Raw genomic sequence first — 21,747 nt, forward strand, 5'->3', positions numbered from 1 at the left:
TTGTATTATAAAATGTATGTTTATTGTGTTTAATACAGGAATGTCAGTTAGTCAGTTGGCATTGGTTTATTGAGTCATTCTTAATGTTGTCTCCAGCAGCTTTCTGCTGTATGAAAATCACTTCATTGAATCCTGCAGACGCATGTTGATAAAGCTGCAAGAAGTACAGCAATGTTCAGTGTGTTTACCTTTAATACGGTCTCTACTTGCTTTGAGCTCTCTATCAAACCTATTTTCAATATATAAACACCTTCTCAATTGTTTTTCTAGCTTTGTTAAATGGCATTTCCAAGTTTTATTTTTCAGTTAGAATAACATGTGGCTGCACTTCCTAAAAGTTTGACAGTTGAATCTGTCACAACTTTAAGCTGGATGTTGTCCAATCGCTGAACAGATTCTGTTCTTTATCTTATCTGGAATCTTCCTTGTCATTGAATTTTCTCATCATTCCCTTTCCCTGCATTACAGCTTTTAAGATATGTTCTCTGTTAACACCCCCCCCCCCTGAGGCAGACAAAACAGCATTAGGGAATCACATGCCTCAGCACTTGCTTTGTATTTTGAAGGAAATATCAATGCCTGATGACAAATAGTCCCCACATCACAGTGATTCTGTTTGTCCTCAGGCTCCTCTTAAAGCAAACAGAGCTTTATTTCAGACCATCTCACTTTCACTATGCAGATTATCCCTCCAGGCCGTTCCTTTGTTTCTTGGCTAATGGTTTTGCCTAAATCAGCCACTCAGCTATTAGCATAGCAACATTGTTTCATATGCGCCCTGTGGAATGACATCTTCCTGCTCTGTTTCAGTTCCATTCAGACATCCTCAACAACATTACCCCTCAGTTATTAGGTGCTCAGTTAATGAATGCCTGCCGTCCACCACAAACACCAGCTGTCCACTCTGATGCAGCTCATGAATGTGGCACTTCATTAATTAAAAAAAAGAAAGAAAAAAGTTCAGGAAACAGGGGTGTGCACGTTCTAAGAATTTTGCACACCACTGTGTTTGCTTGAAAACTCATACGATGCAGGTTTACGAGTCGGACAATCGACACAGCTCCGCCAACTCTAAAGAACAAAGACCCGACTGCGTGTGTTTATGGATAGGTCTGAGTATTGAGAGGAGGTTGGTGCAGTTGCATTTGCTAAAAGGCAAAACTGAAATTAAGGTTCCCGTTCCAAACAGTCTGTTTGGAAGTATGATTGTCTGGCTTTTGTTATTATTGTGTAGCTTTCTTGAGAACAGCTACCTGCAGACATTAAACATCTACAGCAATCAAATCCATTTGACACATTAATGCAGCAGTAATATTAATCCAAAATACATCAATTGGAGATAAAGGTTTAGCTGAATTTCAGGAGCAGGACCACGCCTCAACCACTCCCCCACTTCCGGCCACACTCCTATAAATATCCACCCACTCTAGACCTCGGCCTGTTCACGTTTTCTGCATCCGGAACCAGACACCACGCAGAGAAAAGAAAAAACGATCTTACCTTGGCCCAAGCATAGATATACTGTTCCTCAGCCCGTCCGACGACGACGACGATTATCTTGCCTCCCCAGAGGCCACCCATACAGCTGCCCTCTCCAAAAACCCCGGGGATACCCACAAGACGCCGCCAACCGCCACCAGGAACACCCAGGCAGCACATTGGAGCCAAACCCGCCGATCTCCAACAAGCCGACCAGCTGTATCCACCAGAATCCCTCTCTCCGCTCAATCCTTCTGTACGAAGATTCCGATCCACAGCCGCCCTCCAATAATTCATTCACCAGTGACAGAGGGAGACCTGCCACCCCCAAACGTAGCCAACGGAAACGTAAGTCTCCTCTCTCTTCCTCCGCTCGCTCCAGGCCTAGCGCTCGGGAACGAGCCTCCAACAACTCCGGCCCAGCAGACCGCGCTCAAAGTTACAACCCTTCTGCCCCCTTTCCTCAGGCACCTCCAGTGACCTTCCCCAGCATATCGAGGGCCACAGCTTACCCTCCTACCATGCAGATTCCTGGCACTGGGATGCCAGTCCCTACTTCTTCTTTCCCTACCCTCCAACCATCACATTCTCTCTTTTCCGGCTCCACGCCGCCCCCTCCTTTCCTTCCTATTCCTCCAACCCAGCAGTCCCATGCAGTACTGGCACCGAGATTCCAGCCCCCCTCCTCCCTTTTCCCCGGCTCCAACCACACACCCAGCACTTCTCCTTGGCGTCAGCGATTCCTCCACCCAACATACCTGTCAAAAAACCTTCTCCCGTCTCCGCGAACCTCCGCCAGCAGATAATCTCAGGTAAATACATTGACTTGGCACAACTCATCCTCCCTCCCCTACACCAACACGCTGCACCCAAGGTGATCGATAGCCACGAGAAACTCATCACCATGCGTACCTCAGCGCCAGCTCGCTCCAAAGAGCTCACCCCACTCGAGTTCGCGTACGCCTTCTCCCTGTATAGAGATCTCCTCTGCGCCCCCTTCCCAGGCAGGTGGTCAGAGTTAGATAACTACCTTTTCATAATCCTCGACCTAGCTCTCCGCTTTGGCAGAGCAGGCTTTTACCAATACCACATCCAATTCGCTTCAGAAGCCGCAGCCCGTCTCCTCCAGTTCAACCAAGCCACTTATTGGGGTACCCTCGACCAAGAACTCTACTGCCGCATTTTTGCCGCCCGTCCAGCCCTCCCCTGCAAATCATGCGGCGCTCCTTCCCATCCCGCCTCTGCATGCACCATCCCCATCCAACCAAGCCAACCTCACCTGCCAACTACCACTCCTTCCAAATACCTAACTCCCAAATTCGCAGCGCCCAGCATCAGCATGCCCTTGCCCCAGGGCTCGAATAGAAAAGGCCGTCCAATATTGCTCCAAGGGGGTAAAACGATATGCAATAATTTTAACGAGGCCAGATGCAACATGTCTCAGTGCAGGTACCGCCATACCTGCTCCTTCTGCGGTGGCGGCCATTCCCGCTCAGCATGCCCTCATAATCCAACAAAACCATAACTACCCATGTCCACATCAACCCACCATTAAGGTTTACCTTAGCGGTATCAACTTCTTTGCAAAATTACTCACCGGCTCCCCCTGCTCTCCTGCAACGCTCACCCAGTCATCTTTACTTATTAAAGGCCTTCTGTGCCAAACACCTACACCGACTCCTCGCCGTCTCCCGCTAACCACCGATCTTATTTCTCGCTGCATTGCCACCCTTCGTTCTAACCACTTTTCCGCCCACCTGGCGCGCACTCTGGAATCCATGTTTCTACTTGCTTTCTTCGGTTTCTTGCAATGCTCAGAATTCGCTTATTCTTCAGCCAAGTTTAATATCTAAGCCCCTACGAACCCCTCATACACTATCTTCAGCTCAGGAAAATGCAGCAAACTTCTTCCCCTGAACCACTGTTCATCACCGAAACAGGCCAAGTTGCCAATCAATCCTGGTTCCTTTTACACTTCAGAGCAGTTCTAATTACCTCCGGGATTAATCCTGACTCCTTCTCCGGCCACTCCTTTTGCATAGGGGCAGCCACCACTGCGTCAAGCAGAGGAGTCCCAGACCACCTCATCAAGGTCATGGGCCGCTGGTCTTCCCAAGCCAACCAACTTTGCACAGGTCGTCGAAGCCGTGGCGGGTGTAAAGGGCAGGCAGCCTTGCCGTCTTAGGATGGCTTCTTTTGGGGATCTGCAAGGCCCGGGAGCCGCAGTGGATCCTCGACTAAGCCTTCCCCCAAACCACGAAACTCTCACCCTGGCTTAATCTCCCCCAATCAATGCAGGTTCGCCCCCAGCCGAAGCGGGGTCCTAGCTAGTGAAATAATGATAAACACTGACAGGGAGCATTTTACTGTACTTTTTTCTGATAATACTCTCACGTTATCTCCCAGCCAAATATTACTTTAATATTAAAATGTTTTTGTCATTAATAATAATTTTTTTTAAAAGACCGAGTAGACAGAGAGGCTTTACGCCTTAGTTCTCCACACTAAATATCTATTTCCTCAACAGTTTTTCTTCTCTTTCTTTCCCTGAACCAGCTCAGACTGCTGTACTGCAGGATAAACAGAGACCACACTAGATAGTGTTCCACTGACATGAGTCAGCAGGATATTTAACATGGCTGCCCATTCAGGTCCAACCCCTGACTATACACAGGTTGATAGCATAGAGATTTTCAGATAACATAGACTGTAAATAATTTATATGGCACTCTTGCACTTCTGTACTGTGACATGTGCAGAGAAGCAGTCTCAACCATACACTTTATAGTTATTAAAATGTGCTTTTTTTGTTTGTTTACCTTGCTATTTTAATTCACTTCACATTTGTACAGTTGCTGGCTCAAATTAATTATGTTGTGAGGTGTGGTTGAACTGGACCCAAACGCAGACACAGACTCGGGTAAAAGTTCAAAAACAGCTTTTATTGTACACAGGTGGTCAGGTGCCCAAAGTCTTTTTCCCCGCTCCCTTTCCTCTTCCTCGAGTCAGGAGGGAAACTCGACCGAACTCTCACCGGGGGGGCGAAGCCAGCTGGTGCGAACACGCACAGAGCTCTGGTCTGGGCAGGATCAGGTGGGAGCCATAGACACGGCAGTCAGGCTGGCAGGAAGGTAGGCAGGCAGCAGACTGAAGCCCCAGGCGTGGTTTCCCCAGGTCCAACACCAGATGGCAGCAGACTGGATACATGCGTGACCAGGTAGCAGGCAGGATGAAGTAGGTGAGGAACGACTGGGGCCTCTGGCGTGGTGTCCCAAGGTCCAACACCAGATGGCAGCAGACTGGATACTTACGTGACAGGGTAGCAGGCAGGATGAAGTGGGTGAGGTCCACGACAAGTCGCCAGCACAGAACGGAACAGGTACCGGTTCAGTTACCGGTGCAGGTGCAGGTACGGACAGACGGTAGGACTGGTGACAGGATCTAACTGGCAGTATGGTCCGACGACTAATGACTGCAGGACCAGGGTTGATATAGTCCAGGGAGATGAGCAACCTGCAGGTGGTGATCAGTTGGAGTGGTGGCAGCTGTTCAGACTGATGAGAGGTGCTGCCATGGGAGGTGAATGGGCAGGCGGAAGACACAGAACAAAACACAAAGCACATGGCAAAACAATACACACATGAGGAGAGGTGATTGGGGACAAAATAGAGGGAGACACACTAAGATCAGACAGGGATCCTGACAAATTCATGCAAACGTTTAAATGAACTACCTTTTCATGGGAAAGGTGAATGACCTCCATGACAACTGTATCCACCATTAAAACAAACAAACAACTTTAAAATATCACCCGACAGATTGTCATTTTTTGTGAAGTTCACCTTTCAGTTAATTTACTTCAGTGTCCAAAAGATATAAGTTGGTGTGAGTCCTTAATTAGGTCCACTCAGCACAGGTGCACATTTAAAACTGATGAATATAACATGTTGCTATCATGTTAAGCTGTAGTATGAAATTTATACACATAAACGAATGTAAAAGATTGCTATCATGACTGGAAATCCCGCACAAACAGATTATCTTGTTGATAGCGCTGCAGCCTCACCATGGACGAGTCTAGACTCTGCTGCACCTCTGAAGAAGAAATCAGTGAATCAGAAGAGGCTAGCTCAAGACATAGTGAAAGCAAATGGCGTTTCACTAATAAATTATTTAAAACCCAAAACCGGTGTAATGCCAGAACTAAATATTGTTCATCAATAACAGACAAAACAAGAAGAAAAAAATTGGTTTCTTTTCAACTCTGTACCCAGGCTGACAAACAGTCGTTATCTCTGAGGAGTCTTATATTCCTTTAGCTCTCAGCAGTAATGACTTTGTCAGCTTCCTTATAAATAACATTGTCAGTATTAGGGGAAAAAAATAATTACATCCTTCCTACAGCTGTTACAGATGTATAGTCGAGTACAGTAGCTGTATGAACGTCTGTAAGGCCTGATTGATATTCAGATTACTTCTCTCCCATAGATGTGAACATCTTATTCATTATGAATAACAGCATTGTTTGTTCCCCCAAAATGTCTAGTTATTGTCAAATTTACGCCATCAAATATTAATTTGCATAGTGTAGCGCGGGGGTGGTTAGGGTTTTAAAAAATAATCAACCAATATTATTAGTCATAGTATGACAGCGCCACCTTAGGTATTTCACCTAAAGAATACGTTTTACCCCATACAGTATCAGTAACACTTTATACTGATGAGGAGGAGATGTGGTTCCATTCCAAACAATTTATTCTTTATTAATAACAATTATTGTACTGCTTTTGTACAATAAAATTACTTGTTAATAGTTAAATATTACATGAATATGATATATTACAATACAATTATTTATGACAATGTTCAGGACTGCGGCTTACCAGTGGAAAGGCGGACCGTTAAAGGTGAGGATCTCAAAAAGAAGAGCGGAAGGACCCCGATCACACATGTGCACAAAATCACACACGCAAACACGTGAGGGTTCAGAACCACACAGCACACGAAGGGAGGCACAAAACCCCTCCACCTTAGGCCCTGCAGCTCCTGAAATTACAGGGAATAGAATTAGTGAGGCTCCACTTCAGCAAAAAAAAAAGGAAAATAAGAAAATAAGTAAAAGAAACTAAGCAGACTATACAGCACACCGTTGGTGCTTAAAGGATAAAACTGCTGGTCTGCAACTTAATACGGAACACAAAAACATTCACTCAAATGAGCAACAATGGAGCCTAGTGGCAAACAAAAGACCAATAAGAAAATACATTTACATTAAGAACCAACAGTAATGATTGGATACTGTGGCTTAAAACAAATAAGCAAAATATTTTCTGAAAAACTGTGTTAATTGGAATGCTTAGTCAGCCAAATGAACTTCCAATCAGAACAAACATAAAACGGAAATGAAATAAACCTGTGTCTATCAACTAGAAACAAAATAGAAACAAAGTAATTCAGCTGATCACACAGGTGGGATAATCAGGTACACAAATACTATTAAACAAGAGGGGCAGAGAGAGTCTAAACCCCACTTATCAGAGTACATGTAAGGTTAAAACGGCTCAGGCTAAAAGGAGTTTTCTCATTGGAATAAACAGCATGCAGCTGCCATGAAACAGCAGCGAAGCAGGGCCGCTGTGTTGTTAGAGACAGTGAGCAAAGCCGAGCAGACAGCGTAAAACAGGTCAAAACGAAGTACAGGAGGCAAAGCCCGGCAGGCAAAGCAGCATCAGGCAAAGCAGCATAGACTAATTAAAGGCAAAGCAGCAGCAGCGATCTTCAGCAGGTCCTGGTAAGGTATTCTACTAACCTGTTTTTTTTTTTTCTTCATGCTGAACCACCGTCGCGCCACAATAGCACAACTTAACTGTCGAGTGTTTCTTTCTCTGGAGGTCATGAGCAAATACATGTTCAAGTTCAAACCCTCCAAAATTATAAATTAAAATACTTAAAAAACAAAAAGTTTTGTTGCCTGTAAACCAAACCAAACAGAGACCATTAAACAAAATCTCTCCCATGTTTATTATCATTACTGTGACGACCCGTAGTCTATGGCATAATCCCAATTTCCACCGTCACAGACTCACAGACTTTGAGGTGTGTCCCTGGTAAGTCCACGAGGGTTTAGGGCTGTCCCACTGTCAGATTGTCGAATCTGTGAGGGCCTTGTGGCGGACATTTTGAGCCTTTTAAGCACCTTTTCCGTAAATTTGCAGTTCTGCAGACTTTGCCTGATGGAATTACTCACAGTTCATAGCAAAACTCGCGATGTATTAAACCTGGTCGTCTTCTCTCCAATAACTTCCGGGCACAGCTGGACCCTTCTAGTTGCCCGTAGTCTGTCATCCACAAAATGTAAACAAACTAAGCATGGAGGGTGTTAGAAGTGACAGCAGCAAATTTTTGCTGCCATTCATGGCCTGGTGAGAAGGGTGAGCAGGATTTAGGCTCAGAAGGTAGCTTCGTCAGGTGCGGTCCCTTCGGCAGGGTCCTCCCCCAGGGACTTGCCAGCCTACCAGGAGCCGCAGGCAAGTCACCATGATTCTATTTCCCTGTAAGCACATGGCTGTCTTCTGGAGGATGACGCCGCTGCTAAGATTAAAAGGTTTACCATACCTGTTGAAGCCCCTAGTTCACTAGAGGGAGTCTGGGCTGGCATATCCCAATCCCGTCCCTCGGTGGCTATTCCCACAGCCGAGGATTATTGCAATGTTGAGGAGGTCGTAGAATGCTCCTGGCAATGATCCTCAGTTTAATTCAGGCTGCAGGAGGCTAGCGAAAGCACAGTACCCACCTGTGTCCGCCTTAGGTGATATGCCACCAGTTGAGAGGGAGATGGCAGCCTTGACACCTCTTGGCCCAGACAGAGCGACTGTTAATCCACTCGGTCCTCGGAAGAAATGTGAGATGACAGACCGCTTGGTTTGTAGAACTTATAATACCACTGCTCATGCGGCTTGTGCAGGGAATGCACTCGGCGTCTTATTAGCAGCTCTCAGTAGGTCTGCTAGTACAGCTGACCAGGACACCAGGAACCTAATAGACGCCGCCCTGTCCACACACTCCCAATTTACCCGTGACGTCAGTTCAGCAATGTCCTCAGTGATGATGACTTGCAGGCAGGTTTGGCTGTCCCACCAAAAGTCCAGGAACCTAGCAGGCTTCTGCGTAGAGGTTTGGGGGCAGCCACCAGGGTTTACTCCCAGCTATGCCTGGACAGCTGGGAAGGGAGTTTCAGACCCCTGGGTATTGTCTACAATCACAATTGAATTTCGGCGGAAGCCCCCAACTTTTTTCAGGGTTCTAATGATGATGGTCAAGGACCCAGTCCAGGCAAAAGTTATTTCCGAGGAGATTACAACACTTCTGCAGAAGGATGCAATTGTGAGGGTAAGTTCAAGCAAACAGCACGCTGGCTTCTACTCAGTGTATTTCCTTGTTCCAAAAAAAGATGGTGGGCTGCGACCCGTCTTGGACCTCCGCCACCTAAATGTGTATATAAAGGCTGTGCCTTTCAAAATGCGTCCTTGAGATTGATTGTGGTGAACCACTCCCCTTTCTCTATTGACTCCAGAATGTGACATGTTTGAACGTTCTGGTGGTGATTCCACTTCGGCTTCTCAAGGCCCGGCCCCTGCAGCAGCGGCTGAATTCATTCAACCTCGAACACAGAGGGACAAGCATATCAAGCTCCGAATAACTCAGTTGTGTCAACGAGCTCTGTGCCCATGGCAGGATAGCAGGATGCTTAAGCAGGGTGTTCCCTTGGGAAAGCTGCCTTCGAGGAAGACACTGGTTTCCACAGATGCCTCCAGGACAGGCTGGGGGCAGTCTGGGAGGGCAGAATGGTGAAAGGTGTCTGGGAACCTCCGTGGAACACCGAACATATCAATGTGCTGGAGCTAAGAGCGGTGTATCTGGCTCTCAAAGCCCTTCTCCCCTTCATTCACAGCAGGCATGTCCTCATGAGAACGAACAATTCCTCCACTGTGTACCATATAAAACCAAGAAGGGATGAAGTCTCTGCGTTGTCTCAAGGTGGCACAGCGGCTACTGGATTGGGCCTTCCCACGTCTTGCTTCACTCAGGGCTGTGTATGTAATAGGGGTGCTGAACCAGGCAGCAGACCTTCTCTCCAGGTCCAAGCTGGGAGTGGGGACTGCACCCAGAGATGGTGGCGAGCTTGTGGACTTGCTTTGGAGCAGCCGAGGTAGATCTCTTAGCAAGCTGGGAGATGACCCATTGCCGGTTGTGGTTTTCCCTGAGAATCAAGGCTGTCCTTTGGGCCTGGATGCTCTGTCTCATGAGTGGCCGTAAGGGTTACTATATGCTTTGACCCCACTGCCATTGATCCCCCATGTGCTGAACAGGATCACCTGGGGGTGCTATAAGGTGCTGCTAGTGGCCCCGTGGTGGCCAGGGAGGCAGTGGTATCCCACCTTCTTTCTCAGGTGGGGACAAATCTGGCACCCGAAGCCCGCTGTCATGCAGCTATGGGCATGGCCCCTCATCAGCCCATCTGTCAGGACCTGAATGAGGCTATCCTGGAGGCCGTAGATAATGCCAGAGCACCATCCACACGGGCCAATTACAATCAGAGATGGAAATTAAAACTGCAAGCAGTGATGTATGGGCCCTCGCACTCCGGCGCGCCGCCTCCCCGACGTGCAGCGCGCAAGGGACTGCGTATACCCACTTAAAGTTGCTATTTTTGTCTCGTTTCCTGTCCCAGCAGGGTGCGCTGGCGATCCGTTTGGCCACGCCCACTCGCAAAACACATCAGATGTATTGTCTCATCATGCCGGATGTATGTCACACGTTTCGTGAGGTTTCAAGCATCCTTTGACCTTAAACATTAACTTCCTGTGTCACAGCGAGACATCCAACTTTGCCGCATCGTCACGGCGACGCCCATTGACAAAGTCGAACGAATGTCTCAATATATCATCAACTACATGTTTAGGTTATTGTGACCCAACTTTACATTCATGTGATCAACCAGCTCGACGTAGAATGTGAAAGTATGAAAGTGTAATTTCCAGTGGCCAACAGGGGGCGCTATGACTATGAGAGAATATTACCCCACAGGGGTCTTCAGGGCGGGGCTGTTATCATACCTGTGATGTTTGGAGAAGGTCGGTCCATGTACATAAAATTTAAAGCAACTCTTAGTTTCATGGCGAGACACTCAAAATGGCCGCCTCTCACAGGCACACACATCGACGAAAACAAATTATTTTGATAACTTTTAATCCCAAACATGTTTTCTATCCATAGAACCTAAATTCAAGTTGGTCCGACAAAATCCTTAGGACTAGTTCGACAAAGTACAACGTGTCAGAATCGCCCAAAATGGCGACTAAATTCAAAATGGTGGACTTCCTGTCGAGTTGACGTAATGGTGCAATGTAACTTTTTTGTGCGTCTGGGTGTGATACACGTGTCCACCGGATTTGGTGAATTTAGGTAAATGTGGCCACTCTCTCTTTAGGGGGCGCTCTCGAGCCGTTTGGTCACGCCCACTCGCGACTCCACTAGAATACAAATTTTTTCGCTGGGAGACATATGTGTATCCACTTTCATGAGTTTTTGAATATGATAAAGCCTTCAAAAAGGCAAATCACTTTACGTAAGAAGAAGAAGAACATTTTTACGAAAAACAATAGGGCTTTCACACCGATGCTCGATGCTCGGGCCATAATTAAGTTACGTTTGCCTTCTTCAAATGATGACAAAACACACTTGTGCCCAGCTGAAGCTGCATCATCTCAGCTGTACCTGGTCTGGTTCTCCTCTATGAAACCACCGTCTGCGAGGGCTTCAGAACAACTGCTGTATTAGTTTGAGCAGATATGTGTGGGCCAGATGATTACAGTACCCTTGAATATGGTCTTATGGAGTCATCGTATTTTTAGAATAGCACATGTTTTTATATTGTATAAGTCATAACCATCTGCTGGTTTTTAATACATATTACTAGTATTCCAAATGCTCAGGTCATGAAAGAGAAAAATTACTTGTGGATTCCACCATGGGGTTCAGATGTGCTCCAAAATTTGATGAGTTTAATACTTGACTTATTCTACACCCTTCCACTAAGTTTCATGAAAACTGGTGTCATAGCTGACTTTACCTTGTGAGTGCATCGTTACTTTGCATACAAGTATTTCATATAATATCTTGACAGTTATAGTAATTATTTCTATTTTGGCCGAGTGAACTGCTGTCAAGGTATGACCGTCATTACGAGAGACAGTTAAGACAGAAGCTAGAAATGCTGATGCTCATACGAGGCTATTATTGTTGTATTGCAATTCCAGTAAGAGTCGGAGGACACTTGTCAGTCCAGTGTGTAACACTAGGCCAGTAGTTTTTCTGTAATCCTAGAATCTCACCTCCTTGGTGGAACATTCATTGCATGATGATAAATGCACTCAAATTTTATATACACTTTGAGAAATGTTGAAAAGCAATGTTTACTTGTTTGCAGATGTTTTTAATACCAGCATTGGCAAACCTGAACGTCTCTAATTGCATATTCTGTCCATTAGAGGGCGCCACGGAGCCTGAGGGGGCCGGCGTTGAGCAGGTCCCAGGCAGGCTGGAGCGGCGCGGAGCTGGGCAGAGCAGACAGACAGAAGAGGGCTGGTGGAGGGAGGAAGGCTACCTCATGCCGCCGGGCTCAAACGGGAATTAATAATCTGTCGTCTGCCGGTTCTGGAAAAAGGAATTATAACGTCAAAAATATGCATCTGTTTTGGGTCTGGATGCTGGTGGCGCCTGTGCAGGTAAATATTTAGTAATTTTACCGCGAGTGATCTGCGGTGGGATGTAGCTGCAGCAGAGCCCTGATGCCCGGGAGAGAGGCGCTCTGCAGAGAGGAGCACAATGCAATTGAATCCGGCTCTGCACCTCATTCATTTCACTTATTTTACAGCTATTCTCACGAGATAATTATCGACAAAAGCAGCCTATAGTCACATATCCTACTGGCAGAAAGGCTGCTGATCCCAGACCTGCCACGGTCCCGCTGCACACCGGTGATTTATCAAACCAACAAGAGAAATGCAGTGGGTGCATGACGGTCCCTGTTCGATGATATCTGGAGGAGAGTCCGGGCAAAGAGGCTCATCAGGAGGGTGTCCAACCATCCGTCCGTCCTCGGTGTCAGGCTACCGTCTGTCGCCTGTTTCTGCGTCGCGTTGTCGTAATATTCACGAGCTTCCTGCTCTAATAAAATGCTTCATTATTGTCCAGTTCAGTCTACCACAATAAACCACATATTTAAGGTTTTTATGGCGGTGAGCACGGGCTGATCTCCATCTAAAAAGATGGCAGTTTTATTGTGTCCTCTTCCACCCGGACGTGCGTAAAGAGTCGTGTCTGATGCTCGGTTTGTCTCCCGGTTTGTCTCCCTCCTTACTGTGCTCGGTGACAGTACCATGTTAAATCTGGCTGGTTTGATGTGTTGCAGTCACTCTTGCTGCTCTAACACAACGTTTAATGCTGGTTTTGTTTTTGCGATGCGTGGGAATACAACGCTTTCGTGCCAGCCGACGTTGTGAGTGAGATAAAGTGTTGCAGCAGGAGACTGTCCTCATGGCGTCTCTAATATGACTGGATTTGGCGTTAGACGAGAGGAGACCGGGACATCCAGGGGGGCACAGTCCAGGCTGTGATGTTTGCTTAGTACCATGCCCACAAGTAACCTTTAACTTTTTAAAGGACCTGCCAACATTTTAATGATTAGTCAATTTAGGTTACACTTTATTTTCCTGCAAAATATAAAGAGGCTATTAAGAATCTTACAAACGACTTTGATCATTTGTATTAAACCATTAAACCTCTGGCACCTTACTGCACAGGCAAATTATATGTTGGATGGAGCTCCGAATGCTCATAGGGGGCCAAAAAGGAGGTGATCCTTGGTGCACCAATCAATAGACAGGACAGGGTTGTGGCAATTGGTCAAAGGTCAGGTCCTAAAATAAAGCTTCTGTATGCTGCTGTAGTGAAAAAATGTCCCCTCGGGGATTAATAAAGTAACTACCTAACCTAACCTAAACCCATCACCAATGCTTCACACTCCAAACTGTGGGGTCAGCTCACCTTAAATCCCCCTTTTGTTAGTTCGCCGCCACAATTTGCAGCTTTTCACCACGGCTGAGAACCCATACCTGACGGTGCTGCTGCTGGATATGGTCAAAGGATGGATGAATGTCAGGTATGGTGATACGGTCAAACATTTAGTCACGCATCACCATTGATTGACAGGTGTGGAGTTAAACCAGTTAACGGCAGCAGGCAGAGCATCGTGTGCGAGCTCCACGGGAGGAAATGCTCCGTGGAAGATGATGAAGGTTTCATGTAACTGCAAAATTATAAAGTGACTGAAAATACCATCTTCCCTTCGGATATTGACCTGTTTCCCGTGGAGGTGGAGGTAGAGGTGAAGGTGAAGGTGGAGGTGGAGGTAGAGGTGAAGGTGGAGGTGGAGGTAGAGGTGAAGGTGGAGGTAGAGGTGGAGGTGGAGCTGGAGGCGTTGGTGCTAAACTGTTATCATTTGTCAGCCCTTGTGCTTCATCAATATGTAATGTTTGTGTCAGTGAAGGTATTTATCTGAACAGCTGGAAGAGAAAAGACACTAAAGGAAGGAATGAGGACGGAGATGGACCAGACGTCCAGGTGCGTCTAACTTCCTGCTCGTATCATGGGTTTTAATTCCATCACCTACTGTGCAGGACAGGTGCTGGACAAGTTAATCAACCCTGAAGATCTTCTGACTGCAGCAGTGATTAATGGGTGGACATTTTGAATAACAGGGTCATCAGACACCTGAGAAGAGAACAAATCTATTTATATTGCAGGCGTCTGTAGTATGAGTTCTTTTCACTTATACACAGCAATCAGATGTTAAATATTTGCCATGTTTAAGGCAGCTTCTTTTGTTTTAGTTTGATTGACCATGACCTTGATCACATATTTGATCAAACAGGACTTACATAACATGCCACTGTTACAGATTTATGCAAGCATGCCTTTTTCACGCTAATGCTTGGAGATGTTTGAGGAGATCTCCTGCGCTCAGCATTCACGTCATGTTGTAGATCTGACTGTGTGCTGGTGTTGGTGTTAGAGCTGCTGGTGTTGGTGTTCGTGCTGCTGGTGTTGGTGTTAGTGCTGCTGGTGTTAGTGTTGCTGGTGTTGGTGTTAGAGCTGCTGGTGTTGGTTTTGTGCTGCTGGTGTTGGTGTTGGTGCTGCTGGTGTTAGAGCTGCTGGTGTTGGTGTTAGCGCTGCTGGTGTTGGTGTTAGTGCTGCTGGTGTTGGTGTTAGCGCTGCTGGTGTTGGTGTTGGTGCTGCTGGTGTTAGAGCTGCTGGTGTTGGTGTTAGTGCTGCTGGTGTTGGTGTTAGTGCTGCTGGTGTTGGTTTTGTGCTGCTGGTGTGCTGGTGTTGGTGTTGCTGCTGGTGTTGGTGTTGGTGCTGCTGGTGTTAGAGCTGCGCTGCTGGTGTTGGTGTTTTGTGCTGCTGGTGTTGGTGTTAGTGCTGCTGGTGTTAGTTAGCGCTGCTGCTGGTGTTGGTGTTAGAGCTGCTGGTGTTGGTGTTAGTGCTGTTTTGCTGCTGGTGTTGGTGTTAGCGCTGCTGGTGTTGGTTTTGTGCTGCTGGTGTTGGTGTTGGTGCTGCTGGTGTTAGAGCTGCTGGTGTTGGTGTTAGCGCTGCTGGTGTTGGTGTTAGTGCTGCTGGTGTTGGTGTTAGCGCTGCTGGTGTTGGTGTTAGAGCTGCTGGTGTTGGTGTTAGCGCTGCTGGTGTTGGTGTTAGTGCTGCTGGTGTTGGTGTTAGCGCTGCTGGTGTTGGTGTTAGAGCTGCTGGTGTTGGTGTTGGTGCTGCTGGTGTTAGAGCTGCTGGTGTTGGTGTTAGCACTGCTGGTGTTGGTGTTAGAGCTGCTGGTGTTGGTGTTAGTGTTGCTGGTGTTGGTGTTAGAGCTGCTGGTGTTGGTTTTGTGCTGCTGGTGTTGGTGTTAGTGCTGCTGGTGTTAGAGCTGCTGGTGTTGGTGTTAGAGCTGCTGGTGTTGGTTTTGTGCTGCTGGTGTTGGTGTTGGTGCTGCTGGTGTTGGTGTTGCTGGTGTTGGTGTTAGCGCTGCTGGTGTTGGTGTTAGTGCTGCTGGTGTTGGTGTTAGCGCTGCTGGTGTTGGTGTTAGAGCTGCTGGTGTTGGTGTTAGTGCTGCTGGTGTTGGTGTTAGCGCTGCTGGTGTTGGTGTTAGCGCTGCTGGTGTTGGTGTTGGTGCTGCTGGTGTTAGAGCTGCTGGTGTTGGTGTTAGTGCTGCTGGTGTTGGTGTTAGTGCTGCTGGTGTTGGTGTTAGCGCTGCTGGTGTTGGTGTTAGCGCTGCTGGTGTTGGTGCTGCTGGTGTTAGAGCTGCTGGTGTTGGTGTTAGTGCTGCTGGTGTTGGTGTTAGTGCTGCTGGTGTTGGTGTTAGAGCTGCTGGTGTTGGTGTTAGTGCTGCTGGTGTTGGTGTTAGTGCTGCTGCTGGTGTTGGTGTTAGCGCTGCTGGTGTTAGCGCTGCTGGTGTTGGTGTTAGCGCTGCTGGTGTTGGTGTTAGTGCTGCTGGTGTTGGAGCTGCTGGTGTTGGTGTTAGAGCTGCTGGTGTTGGTGTTAGGGCTGCTGGTGTTGGTGTTGCTGGTGTTGGTGTTAGCGCTGTTGGTGTTGGTGTTAGCGCTGCTGGTGTTGGTGTTAGGGGTGTTGGTGTTAGTGTTGCTGGTGTTGGTGTTAGCGTGCTGGTGTTGGTGTTAGAGCTGCTGGTGTTGGTGTTAGCGTTGCTGGTGTTAGTGCTGCTGGTGTTGGTGTTAGAGCTGCTGGTGTTGGTGTTAGCGTTGCTGGTGTTGGTGTTAGCGCTGCTGGTGTTGGTGTTAGAGCTGCTGGTGTTGGTGTTAGTGTTGCTGGTGTTGGTGTTAGTGTTGCTGGTGTTAGTGCTGCTGGTGTTGGTGTTAGGGCTGCTGGTGTTGGTGTTGGAGCTGCTGGTGTTGGTGTTAGAGCTGCTGGTGTTGGTGTTCGGGCTGCTGGTGTTGGTGTTGCTGGTGCTGGTGTTGGAGCTGCTGGTGTTGGTGTTAGGGCTGCTGGTGTTGGTGTTGCTGGTGTTGGTGTTGGAGCTGCTGGTGTTGGTGTTAGAGCTGCTGGTGTTAGAGCTGCTGGTGTTGGTGTTAGCGCTGCTGGTGTGCTCGTGTCACATGTAAGTCAGTCCCTCCAGGATTTTGCAGGTTTTTTTGTGATTGTTGCGATCAAAAACATTTGATTTTGCAGCGGATTTTCTAAAAAATAACGATGTAATTTGCGGAGTTTAAAGTGTTTTTTTTCCCATAAAACTGCAAGAATTCGACTTTCTTTTATTTACTTATTAAACTTAGAGAAACATGTGGCTAAAAAACATCCTAAAAGCTGCGTGTGTTTCCAGAACAGAGCGTCTGTGACTGGAATATAGAAACAAGGACTACATCAGCCTTTCAAAATAAGAGCTTTAGATGCTGTTTAATTCATGTTCATTCAACACATAGACCTGCTGGATGAAACAAACAAAGAGACGTCTCTGACAACTGGACGTGTGGAGAAAACTCATTTAACATCCAGTAATATGGAATCACTTCCTCTGATCACAAACATTTAATCACATCATTTTAATGTGAAGAACACATTTCCCACAAACCCCGTCACTTCCTGTTTCTCCTCTTGTTCCGGTTTCCTCCTGTCAGAGTTTTATTTGGAGATGAAAACAGCAGCAGAGACTTTCTGGTTGAAATGAGGAGTTATTTGTGTTGATAAAGAAAGATTTGCTTGAAAAGATTTACTTTGCGCCGTTAATACTTTCAGCTCAGATTCTGCTGATGAAATTTTTTGCGGAAATATTGCGGGAATTTAAATAAATTGCAAGCTTCCACAAATATTTTGGAGTTTTCTTGAATTTGTGTTAATTTCCTGGAAGGGATGGTTAGCTAGTGACTGGCATCAGATGTCTCAGAGTGTGAGTACCACTTAAAAGACGTTTTGGAAATGTCAGCGTGAGTGAAGCATCCAAAAATATATATTTAACACTTTCCAGCGTGTTGCTTTATTTAAATTTTCTTCTGCTTTCAAAGACATATTATCTGTTGAAACAATGAGTCTTTTAGTGTTTTAGACCAATCAGGTTTCCAATCAGTGTTCAGGAGAAACAGTAACGTGCTCCTTTGAGCAGGAGGTGATTCGTCCTCTCAACTCGAAATCAGAGAGTCTTTGATTGGAATCAAAATCGGTTCTCCGCGACACAGAGACCATCAACAGACAAAATCTCACCTTTGTTATTTTCCTTTTGTTTGTTTTATGTAAAAAAAACCAAAAAGAAGTCAGCAAATAATAAATACAAAAAACAAATCACTAGCTTATTGTTAAAGAAAGTAATCCTTAGTTAGAGCTCTAATAGCAGCACATGTAGGTCACTGTGTTGCATCAGCACAGCCGTCATCAAACTCTCCGTTGATGGATCATGTTTTCTAAAATGATCTTTAGTGCCAGCTCTACCAAATGGGAAAACATGTTCAGGGTTTGATTCAGTATGACCTGATTCCTGTTTCTGGGTGCCCTTTTGATGATCTTTTCTCTGTGAGAGATGATATCCTCTCACATGATTTCCAAAAACTGCCTCCTCTGCATTGTTGCGACCCGAATGTCTCGTCACCAACCGGATGTGGCTGTAATTACAGCACATGGTTCCACAGAACATGTTGTATCATTAGTCAGTGAAGTATACAGATGCCATATGCAGTTTAAGTTACATCATCAAACAAAGGCTGGTACTGTACACACTAGGACTGGGTATCGCCACTGATTCCCAAATTGATTCAATTCCGATTCACAAGGTCGCGATTCCATTCGATTCTATTTCCAATTTGATTCAATATCGATTCAGTTCGGGATATTTCAGTTATAACACCAATTTAACTTGGACACAAAACTGAATCTCAGAGAACTGGTTCTGTAAATTGTACAAGGAAGCCTCTAACATTATATGTATATATACAAATGATCTCGTAGCTACTAAGTGGACCTCATGGTGAAATTGCTTTCTGTTATTATTTTCAAACTGAACAACGAACCTTCATGATCAATGATAATGTCATTATCTGTGTTGTCATATTGATTTAAATTCACTCTCACTTCTCTGATTGGAATCCAATCCTCTGTCGTGACATGACGTCTGGGCTTCCTCCCGCTTCATTTCCACCGCTTCACTCTCTTCCTGCCCTCTAAATGTCATCTTGAAGCATTCTGCACAAACTTGGCATCAGACCAGAGTTTTTATGAGTTATGTGTGATCACTTCTTTTTTCCTGATGCTAATAAGCATGAGGGATGGCAGGATGGGCAGCGAGGACAAGGAGGTTTAAAGTTTTTGGGTTAAGTGGAAAACAAATCACAGCAGCATCCCCTCCCCCGGCGTGGTTACGTTAATCACAGAATAACCCTCCTCACACTGACAACCTACAACAGATGCTCCTCTGCTGCTGTGCAGAGGAGCATTAATGTGTGTGTGTGGGGGGCAGGAGGCGGGGGAGGGGGGGGCTTCATGTCGGGCTGAAGCGCAAACAACAGGAGAGACAAAAGTCTAGACGCTAATTATCATCAAAATTAATTGACCCATTTGTGTGTTGCTCTTCGTGGTGATTAATAATGGAGTCCTGGTTTGGACTGGTGCTGAACTGGATTTGATTTTCTATTCCACGCATCAGTGTTGCACGACAGGACAGAAAACCCCATTAAGAAAACATGGAAAATGTAAATCGTTGCTGTGTAATAATCATTTCTCTTTTTGTTTGTTCATATTCAGCCGGAATATTCAGTTTATTTCCTTTCATCCCCTCTGCAGCTTGTTGTTCTCGGTGGAGAGGCTGAGAGGCCGTCGTCAAGCAAGCACAGGTCGTTGCCATGCACTCAGGGGTTTACACAGGAGGAATACATCATCGAAATGGACCGAGAGCCGGCAAAGGGACAGGCTGTCTTCAACGGTCAGTCCACACACACACACACACACACACACACACACACACACACACACACACACACACACACACACACACACACACACACACACACACACACACACACACACACACACACACACACACACACACACAGATTGGAGCAGGGACAGCTCCAGTAATAATCCCCTGCTGTTGGGTGGGTTTTTAAGAGTCCTGCTGATATTTGAACCATAATGGAGCTGGTGGATTAGACTGATGGACTGAGCTGATCGAGTCCTTCTGTTGGGACAACAGTCTGTGTTGATCTGTGTTCAGTATTGTAATGAAACATGACTGTGATTAGAGCATTTAACTGCTTTGTGTTGATCTGTCTGTGAAAGCATCGGTGGTTCTGTAGAAGGTTCTGGGAGGTCTAGCCGCTGTTTTAGTTTTCAGTCACAAAAACACAATTTTCCTGCACTGCTGCTTCAAGCCACAGCAAGAGATGAAGCTCCATATTGATTTAAACACTGTCATTGCTGCCTGGAGGGTGTGTGTGTGTGTGTGTGTGTGTGTGTGTTGGGGGTGGGGCAGAGAAGCCCCAGTGGCTCCTCCCACGGGTTGACCACAGGAAATGGGAACCTGCATCCTTGTGGTGAAGGATTTCCACCTTTGGGGCCTTTAAGCTCAGGAGCTTCACCTTCACACTATATATTTCCATCCAGCTCCTGTGTTCATACATTTATAATTCAAATATTGAATCTGTGGAGATGTGTCTGAATTCAGTATTCACAATATTAAAGTGCAGAAGGCCGTGCTTTGTATTCCTCATGGTTTTAACTGGTATTCAGGAACTACACAGGTGATTGGATGTATTTTAAACAAACCTACAGTTTAATCAAATTTAGTTGAAATCAAATATGAAAATCCAGATTAAGCACTGTAAATAACATTCATTGTGTGTTCAAGTAGTAAGACTCATCCAGACAGCTATTGACATTTGTGTCTCAGGAAAGTCAGTTACTAAACAATATAATCTAAAACCTGCTAACAAGAGTTCGTAGCTTGAGGTCTAAAAAATGGTTCTGATCCAGAAGTGTCTTAAACTGCAATACCAGCGAGTGCCACTAGAGGTCGGCTCCAAAAAGCCTCCGGCTCCATAGACTCCATTACCATTTCTTTCGCTTCCAGTGGTCAGTGAGGAGGGAGGACGATGATGATTCTGTCACAGCCAATCAGAGTTTCATTCATGTTCTCACCGGCTAAAATCAACCCGTCCTCTCGCATCATCGTCATTATCATCAATAAAAGAGCCCCGCAGAAACAGAAACAGGATGAAGCAGCAACTTCATGCCTACGCCTGGTCTGCATGTGTGTGTAATGTAACTGCTCATAGCTGTGACAAGGGTGTTTAAAAAGCACAGAGACTGTAATGTAGCAGGGGGGGGCCTCAACATGAAGTCATGGTAACCATGATTTTAATTTTACTGCCACAGATTTCAGGGAGAGAAATTCAGACTTTAAATATTACTAAACAATATCTAGACTCAAAGAAATCATGTTACAAAACCACAGACTGGATATAAAAGAGTTCATAGCTTCAGGTCTGTAAAATGGTTCTGATACGGAAGTGCCTTCAGCTGCAATACCAGCGGGTGCCACTAGAGGTTGGCTCCAAAAAGCCTCCGGCTCCATAGACTCCCATTCAACTTCTCTCATCAAACCCAAAGTGAATAAAATGTGTCCATCAGTTATCTCGGTGTTGTTAGCTAAAGTCACTCCTTCTTATTAGTTTTCTGGAGGTCCATCTGAAAATAATCCCTCATTCATTAGAAAAGAAGATTCAAGAAGATCTGTTTTTGGGGGCGTGTCTGTTTGATTGACAGGCCTGTAGTGCAGTCAGGTTACAGCTATCGGTGGGCGGGACGTCGTATCGTCAGGTTTCCAATCAGCTCTGATCAGATCCACCGCTTGCTCCTCCTCCAGCTCGTCCAAATATGGTCACTTCCTGCTCCAAACCGCTCCGAACTAACAAGATGGTGACGGATAGAATCTGAACTGGAGGATTCATAACTTTCACCAACCGTCGTGGCAGCAAAGGCCCAGAGCGTGTTTTGGGGTTATTTTACGGCAACTGGACTTGAAGATGTTTCACTTCTCATCTGACAGGTTTTGAACATCTTTCAAGACTCATGCAGCTCCACTATTCTTCGGATAATGACCTGGACAAACCTTTACACCTGACTATATTAAAACACCCAAGAGAATGTTTTATGTTACATTACATT

At 46.1% G+C, this 21,747-nt stretch overlaps 1 protein-coding gene across 1 annotated transcript in view; it reads left to right on the top strand.

The window, feature by feature from the left end:
- Nucleotides 1-12,096: 12,096 nt before the first annotated feature.
- The window catches only part of LOC138633475 (cadherin-2-like), a gene marked incomplete at its 3' end in the record, with an annotated part of 91,650 nt that continues 81,999 nt past the window's right edge, over nt 12,097-21,747 (top strand). Inside the window, exons 1-2 of the mRNA XM_069719723.1 lie at nt 12,097-12,266; nt 19,366-19,504. Of these exons, the coding sequence (XP_069575824.1) occupies nt 12,225-12,266; nt 19,366-19,504 (181 nt within the window). The remainder of the gene's footprint in view (nt 12,267-19,365; nt 19,505-21,747) is intronic.

This window comes from Brachyistius frenatus, unplaced genomic scaffold (assembly GCF_029030835.1).
Source record: "Brachyistius frenatus isolate BFR_SWC_R1_liver_20210118 unplaced genomic scaffold, ASM2903083v1 Contig_221, whole genome shotgun sequence".
Taxonomy (NCBI): domain Eukaryota; kingdom Metazoa; phylum Chordata; class Actinopteri; family Embiotocidae; genus Brachyistius; species Brachyistius frenatus.